The sequence below is a fragment of the Orycteropus afer genome, unplaced genomic scaffold (assembly GCF_000298275.1).
Source record: "Orycteropus afer afer isolate SDZICR_OR568_19922 unplaced genomic scaffold, OryAfe1.0 scaffold00012, whole genome shotgun sequence".
NCBI lineage: Eukaryota > Metazoa > Chordata > Mammalia > Tubulidentata > Orycteropodidae > Orycteropus > Orycteropus afer.
In genome coordinates, this window is record NW_006921599.1 from 3,230,048 (window position 1) to 3,238,387 (window position 8,340).

General features: G+C 40.1%; 1 protein-coding gene across 1 annotated transcript in view; it reads left to right on the top strand.

The window, feature by feature from the left end:
• Window positions 1–5,372: 5,372 nt before the first annotated feature.
• SYCP2L (synaptonemal complex protein 2 like) overlaps window positions 5,373–8,340 on the top strand; it is a 91,707-nt gene continuing 88,739 nt past the window's right edge. Inside the window, exons 1-4 of the mRNA XM_007952218.1 lie at window positions 5,373–5,396; window positions 6,522–6,659; window positions 6,745–6,861; window positions 7,903–8,007. Of these exons, the coding sequence (XP_007950409.1) occupies window positions 5,373–5,396; window positions 6,522–6,659; window positions 6,745–6,861; window positions 7,903–8,007 (384 nt within the window). The remainder of the gene's footprint in view (window positions 5,397–6,521; window positions 6,660–6,744; window positions 6,862–7,902; window positions 8,008–8,340) is intronic.

An 8,340-nucleotide genomic window follows, 5' to 3' on the forward strand; every position in this document is an offset into this window, starting at 1 on the left:
TTGTTGTTGTTGTTATGTGCCGTCGAGTCGACCCCGACTCATAGCGACCCCTCCTTGGGTTTCCGAGGCAGTATCACTACGGAAGTAGGATTGCCCAACCTTCCTTCCGAGGAGTGGCTGGTGAATAATTATATATTCTAAGTTGCCCCAAAATAATGTCTGAGTAAAACATGTTAGTGAAGAAAACAATAAAAATGAAAATATAACAAAATAAAAATAAATGAGATTGATGTGTATTATTTAATTTCACCTGACTACTTGAATGCATTACAACCTTAGAGTTTGGAATGCTATATTTTCCCTATAAGTCTGAAAATAATTGAGCTTAAAGTTTTCTAATATTAAGAAAATGTTATCCTTCTATTATTTCAGCACTCATATTTGTTTGGATTCAGGACACTTCACGATATTTACGGCCATCTTCTTCTTGATTATGATTTTAAATGTTGTAAAATCCCATTAAGTGAAAAGAAAAGGAACAAGCTTCTGAATTTGCGAGGTGTAGATAAAAATAGGTATATTAATCTAAGTATTTGCTGTTCTTTGGTGTCAGTCAGTGGATTCAGACTCATAGTGACCCCATGGACAGAACAAAACTCCCCCCAAAGAGTTTTCTTGGCGGTAATATTCGCGGAATCTTCCGAAGAGCTGCTGGATGGGTTTGTCTGACTCACAGTGACCCTCCCCCCACAAGCCACCAGCTGGGTTTCTAAGGTTGTAAATCTTTGTGGAAGCAGATTGCCCCTTCTGTCTCCTGAGGAGTGGCTGGTGGGTTCGAACTGCCCGCCTTTTGGTTAGCAGCCAAATGCCTTAACCACTGTAGCACCAGAACTCCTCGAACTTACTAGCAGTTTCTGCTTATATTCTGCTTTGATGTAAACAAATACCTTCTGGAATCATCATGACATGAAATACCCATTGCAGGTCGATTTTTACATAAGGAATATTTGGGTTTGAAGTGCCATTTTGTTTGTTGTTTAAGAAAACTCCAGTCCAACTTATTTTTGCCACCGTGAGAACATAATAGACCACCTGCCAGCTTCACACCTGGCCATTAGTACATTCATTCTAGTGGAATTGAAGCAAACTAAATAGCATAGTGCCTAAGGCACTTGACTGCCAACCACAAGGCTGGCGGTTCAAACCCACCAGCCTCTCCTTGGAAGGAAGGTTGAGCAATCTACTTCCGTAGTGATACCGCCTTGGGAAACCCAAGGGTGGCTCGTTATGAGTCGGGTCCAAATCGATGGCACGTAACAACAACAAAAACCCATTGCCATCAAGTCATTCCAACTCACAGCAACCCATAGGACAGAGTAGAACTGCCCTCATAGAGTTTGCCAGGCTGTAAATCTTTATGGAAGCAGACTGCCTCATATTCTCCCAGGAGTAGCTGGTAAGCTCCAACCTTCGAATTTTAGGTTAGCAGACGAATGCTATAATCACTATGCCACTAGACCTCCTAGAATGGTTTTGGGGATTAAAAGGCAAAACTGGATGAAAGTCTTAGCCCCTCCCCTCCCCAGTGCAACCAAGGTACTTTAAATAAGTAAAACAAAACATATCCCGTCTTTTGTGATATCAGGAACATACCCATAATGCTAGGTTCAGCTTTGGTCTTTAAGTATCAATGGACCAAAATCTGAGCGAAGGTATTTAAGGCGGAGCGAAAACCACTAGGCGGGCTTCCGCAGAGAGGACACCTATCTGTTTGGAATTTTGAATATAAAGTTCTTTAAAGGACATGTTTTATACCCTGGGAGTAATCGCTTTCCCTTCAGGTGTGTGTGTTCGTTGGAGGTCTAACACGATTGCTGGTTACTTGCACACAGTTTTTCAGAGTCAAACAAGATTCTAGCAGATTTCAGGGGCGGGTTCACCATTGAGAGTTACTAGTGAAAATTCCAATCCTAGATCCGTCCGCTGAGGCGGTAGCCGCAGTGCGGCCAACCAGCCTTGAGCTCCGGCTGCGGAACAGCAGGGCCCTAGAGCGCGGCGTAGCCGCAGCTGCCTGAGTGGCGCGGCCGTCCCAGCAGAGCTGAGTTTGGCTGGGAGCAGCAGGATGCGTGCGGTGAGTGACCCCCAGAGGGCCAGGTGACTGTAAAGCCCCGGTCTCGTCTCTGTCGTTGTCGGAGGGACTAGATGCGCGGGTCCTTCAGGTCTAGGCCTCACATCTCGCCCAGGAATTAGGCTCGTGGTACAGCCCGCGGCCGCCACGGGAAGAGTCCTTGCGGGTCCTTTAAGTGCTTCAACGTTTGGAGTTTAATGACAGCTTTCAGTGAGACAAGGTAGAATAAAAACCTTTGGCCCCTCACTAGTAAGGCACAAGGGCGAAGAAACTGTTTGGAGCCAGTGAAATATTTCAAGTTACTCCGGATGTTATCCTACTTCTCTTTCCCCTTTGTTGTACTAAGGAAAAAAAAAAAAAAAAGCAACAAGGTCAACACACGTTCCCCACCTCTGTGCTCTAGTCGTCGTTGTTTTTGTTAGTTGCCAGGGAGTGGATTCCGATTCATGAGGACCCAGGTGTGCATACTGGACCTGCTCCATAGTGTTTTCAATGCTGTGAGCTTCCGCGATGCCTCTGAATGGGTTCCAACCTCCAACCTCCAACTTTTTGGCTATTCAAGACCTTAATCGTTTGTGCCACCCAGGGGCTCGGTGGTCCAAAATGCTGGGATTTCCTCTCCAGTGTTGCAAATTAACGCTTAAAGTGCCATACTGCGGGGGGGGGGGGGGTCTGTTTACTTCAGCCATGTTGTTGTTGTTGTTATTTGCCATCGAGTCGGCCCCGACTCATAGCGACCCCTCCTTGGGTTTCCGAGGCAGTATCACTACGGAAGTAGGATTGCCCAACCTTCCTTCCGAGGAGTGGCTGGTGGGTTTGAACCGCCAGCCTTCTGGTTAGCAGTCAAGTGCCTCAGGCACTATGCTACCAGAGCTCAGCCATAGCTCCTACTTTTCTTTAATCATTAAACTGAATACTTTGTTAGTGAGAAAGAAAAAAATTTGTATTTGGTTCTTTAAATTCACCCTAATTTTCATATTTATAAAATATAACACAATAAGATTTTAAATTAATGGACATTTAAGGATTTTTATCAAATTCATATAGAACTGTTAGTCCAAACTAGATTTTAAAAAAATTACGAGAGATTAAAATAAAAAGAAGTTTGTAGATTATATTTTTCAATTAGTTGCTGGGATGAAGTGAGCAGGTAAGATGCTGTTTTTTACTGTGGCATCATGTATTATGAAAACCGAGATGGTAGACTCTTTGGACACTTGTGGTACTTGTAGATTTTGTTGATCTTTGGTCTTTTAAATTTAAGTATAGGACCCTTAGAGTAATATTTAAGATTTATATAAGTCACATAAAGCTTAAATTCTTGACTGGGCTTGAAAGACTTCTTATTTAACTTTATTTTTACAAGTGTTCATTCTGAAAATGGATTATTAGTTCAAAACTTTCTTTTTCTATTTTTAGTCATCACCATAGAGTTTACATTTGTTTATTTTATATAACAATTTATTCAAATGGTGTTTGTGTCTTGTGGTAGTTTGCATAGCATTTGTCACTGATACTGTTGAAGAAGCTTGGATAAAATTAAGAAATAGCAGTACCTACACTTGTACATGTAATCAATGACATGAGCAAACAAAAAGTCAGTGTTCATGGGGAAAGAAAAAACCCTTTATTTCCTTTGTCTTATTTTTAAATTGGAAATGCATTTTTAATAAAAATGTTTAAAATGACTTTTTCATTGTATACAGAAAAAAGGTTCTTTGCCGTCTGCTAAGAAAAATACGAATAGGACAGCTCAGGATGGTTTCTGGGTAATCAACTTTATTTTGTGTTTTTGTGTGTATCTGTGTGTGTTTTATTTGTGTGTTTTTTTTAAATTATGCTTTGAGTAAAAGTTTACACAGCAAACTGGTTTTCTATTCAACAATCCAGATACATTGTTTTGTGACATTTACTGCATTGCCCACAATACAGCAGCATTCTTCCCCATCCTCTCTGCTCACAGCTGTGTGTATGTTCTTTACAAAGGATATTTTAACTTTAAAAAAAAAAAAGTATCTTGGATTTACTAACAGGAGCTCTGGTGACATAGTGCCTAAGGCATTTGATTGCTAGGCATTTGATTGCTAATCAGAAGGCTGGCTGTTCAAACCCACCAGCCACTCCTTGAAGGACTACTGGGCAATCTACTTCCATAGAGATACTACTTTTTTTTTTTTAATTTACTAATAACATTTTTCTTTGTATACCTAATACATTAAACAGCAAAAACTATGTCTGTGACCACCATCACCACCACATTTAAATTCTTTTGTAGTGGATAAGGCATTTGGCTGCTAACCAGAAGGTCAGTGGTTCAAACCGGACCTGCTGCTGTGAGGAAGGAAGATGGGGCAATCTAATTCTGTAAAAATTTACAGCCCCCGAAACTCAGTGGGGGGTCACTGTGAGTCAGAATTGACTTGATGGCAGTTAGTCTCACTTTTGGTCTCCTTAGTTCAACTTGTACCTCCTTAGTTCAACTTGTAACATTGATCTCAATTCTTTGTTCCCCTGGGTGACTAGCACACAGTTGTTCCTCCAGTTAAAGCTGGAAGAAATCTTTGTTGCTTCTCCTACATCCAATTTCTTGTCCATTTCAACTTCAACTATCTTACCAACAACTATCTTAGTCTAAACTGTATTGTGCCAGGCATTATTCTAGGTGTAGGTAGATGTTATGTGCCATCGAGTCAGACCCGACTCATAGCGACCCCTCTTTGGGTTTCCGAGGCAGTATAACTATGGAAGTAGGTTGCCCAACCTTCCTTCTGAGGAGTGGCTGGTGGGTTTGAACCACTAGCCTTCTGGTTAGCAGTCAAGTGTCTTAGGCACTATGCTACCAGAGCTCCTGGGTGTAGGTAGATAGTACTGAATAAAACAACATTCCTGCTCTCAAAGAGTTCACAGCCTAATAGAGTGAGACAAAGAGACGGGTTAAGAAAGTAAAGTAGTAGGAAAAGACAAAAAACCAGGGTATTGTGATGGAGATTATTTGAGGGGGAGGTGACCGGTAGGCATTCAGCCTACTTTAGATAAAGTGGTTCTTAAGCTGAGGTCTGAAAGATGAGGAGAAGCCAAGCCCTGGGGAAAATGGTAGGGGAAGCGGGCTAACATAGAAAATCCATTGCAAAAGCGTTGAGGCAAGGAAGAGCTTGGCTTGTTCTAGGGTCCTTAGCAGGGAAGTCAGGCTGAAGTACTTGCCAGAGATCAGGTAAATGCAGAGTCCAGCAGACCACGGCAAAGAGTTTAGATTTACTCTGGGGGCAAAAGGAAGCCCTGACAGAGTTTGCATCAGGTGTGAAGCATGAATTTCTGTCGGTTAATCTGGGTAAGAATCCCAGCTGAGTGATCTCTTGTGAGCCCTTAACCTTTCCCAGTTTTACTGTTATTATCTGCATGTAAAGAATCAAGAGCAGGTCATGGTGAGGATTGAATGAGAACCTTTGTAAAAAGCTCCCTGTGTGGGAGCTTAAAGAAGATCTGCTTTAAATGGAATAATTTCAAATGTTGTTTCTCCATTTAAATCAGTACTAAAAACAAGTAGAATGACTCCGTGTTAACGTGTGTCGTATGTTGTAATTTGGCTTATAGAATTGGACCAAATTTTTATTTAATATTAAAAAAGTCGTATCTTTTCTAATACAGGCATTTAGAGATGTGTCCCTCAGTCAGCTGTATATACTTAGAAATATGTCTAGGCGTACTTTAGGCAGAAGAGATTAAAATGTCATTCATTATGATCTAATTTACCTATTATCAATATATCTGTAATTATTGGTTTTGGATTCATTTTCTTCCATTATGATCATTTATGTCAGTGAGTGATATGATAATCTGTTGGATTTTTTTTTTTTTTTTTTTTAGTGCTTTAGAATTTCTAAGGTTGCTGAATATAAATAGTGGTGATATGTATAATTAAAATGTTTAGTTTTTCTTAAGTCAGGGCCTCTCAAACTTTAGCTTGCATCAGAATCACCTGGAAGATCCAACTCCCTAGAGTTTCTAATTTCTAACAAGTTCCCAGGTGAAGCTGATGTTGCTTGTGCTTCGAAACCAAAAAAGCCATTGGATTTTGACTCATAACGATCCTACAGGACAGAGAGAACTGTATCATAGGGTTTTCAAGGCAGCCTCATCTTTCTCCCTCTGAGCCACTGGTGGGATTAAACCACTGACCTTTTGGTTAGTAGCTGAGCACTTAACCCCTACACCACCTGGGCTCCTGCTGGTGGTCCAAGAACCACAGTTTGAGAACTACTGTCTTAAGCCAATAGAAACCACCATCATTTAACAAATGATTTTTTACAGTTTAAGACATAGCACTCTATTCTATATTTGCCCTATATAATTTCCACATAGAATTATTATTGATAATGATAATTAGTCAGAAATATTGCTATGAAATAAACGTTCTTGGGGAAAAAAGGTAACTTGCAAACTATCAACTTTTCAGCTTCAATCACTCATTACTGATGTAGCCGTTAGTAGAAGATATCAGAAAATAAGAGAATATTTTCAACAGGAAGAGAGTCATGTTCCTCAAAAATATAATCATCTTTTATTACGCCAGCTTGACAAATCAATAAACAAGGCAAGTACATTTTTTGTTTGACATGACTAGAAGACCAACATGTAACCATTTGTAAGGGTTTAATTTAGTGTGGTCTAATACCTAGGAACTGGATAACAATGAATTTCAGTATGTTTCATTGTTGCTGAAATGCATCCAGCGATTCTTCCTAGATGGCCTCAAAGAAGAGTCTTTGCTAATTCAGCAGGGACTGATCTCAAAGATAAGTGCCACATTTTAATTTTGTATGGTTTTGGGTAATTTAAATAACTAAAGTGGGTTCAGTTGTCTAGTTAAATTTGGTCATCTTTTCCTTTCAAAATTAGAAATTGGTACTGATGCTTCTTGCCTAGATCCAGTCTAAAATTAGGTTCAACACGTTTCCTGCTGTATGTGCTGGGCAGGACATTTTGAGTAAGACACAGCTCCTTCCTTAAAAGGCCCGTACTGGTACTGTATGTGCAATATTGTTTTTTTTCCTTTTTTTCCAGGAGTGAGCAGTCTAAACATGGCCTTTGATGTATTGAATAAATATGTTCTAGGATGGTTTATAGAAGTTTATTCTAAATCATACCCAGTTGTAGCAACTTAGTATGAGTTGGGTATATATTCTTAAGAGAAAAACAAAATCTCCATTTAGCTGGAAACTTTTGGCAATAAAAAAAGGTAGTAAAGCCTGAGACATATTTACTATAACCAATTATCCTTTTATAGTTTATTTTCTGCTGCTTCCCAGATCACAAGACCTTCTCCATTGGAGAGGCTCATGAATTTCTTCAACTTTATCTCTCACCACCGCCAGTTGCCATTAAGTCAGTTCCAACTCATGGCAAACCCATGTGTGTCAGAGTAGAACTATGCTCCATAGGGTTTTCCATGGCACATTTGGCAGTGGACTGCCAGGCCTTTCTTCCAAGGTGCCTCAGGCCATTTGAATCACTGATGTACTCCAAAAATTACCTGCTAACCCCTTGTATAGACTTTTGCCAAATTGGTCCTGGTGCAATCTCCCAATTCTTGCTAGCATCTGAGAACTTATTTCAACTTGTACCAATATGATTCCATCTTGAAGTGCTCTAAGATGGAGGCCTCAGAGCCTGGTCTGGTTGAAATGGTATGGAAGGGAAAAAGGATATTTGTAATTATTATGCTTTAGTGACTGTTATCTTATATGTGTTGTGATATACATGTTACCAATAATAACATTCTACTGAATAGTTATTCAGTCACATGTAGTTCCATCTCTGTTTCTTCTCCTGTTTACATGGTTTCCTGGCTTCAAAGAACAATAGGATTTCTAACTGAGGAGGACTTAGCCTCAGACACATCCCTGATTACTGTCACACAAGACTTCTTTGAAACAGCATTGGTAAGGATGGGAGGGGATATTTCACTAAGTAGACACCATTAGTAATTTTCAGGAATCTCTAAGTTATTTCTAAAACTTGGTTTCTTTGCTAAAAGACTCCCACATTTTATTGTTAGAACATTATGTGAAATGTAAACAAAGGTTAATTATGTATGTAGATAGAGAAATAGGTTGTTGTTGTTGTTGTTTGCCATTGAGTCGGCCCTGACTCATAGCGACCCCTCCTTGGGTTTCCCAAGGCAGTATCACTATGGAAGTAGGATTGCCCAACCTTCCTTCCAAGGAGTGGCTGGTGGATTTGAACCGCCAGCCTTCTGGTGAGCAGTCAAGTGC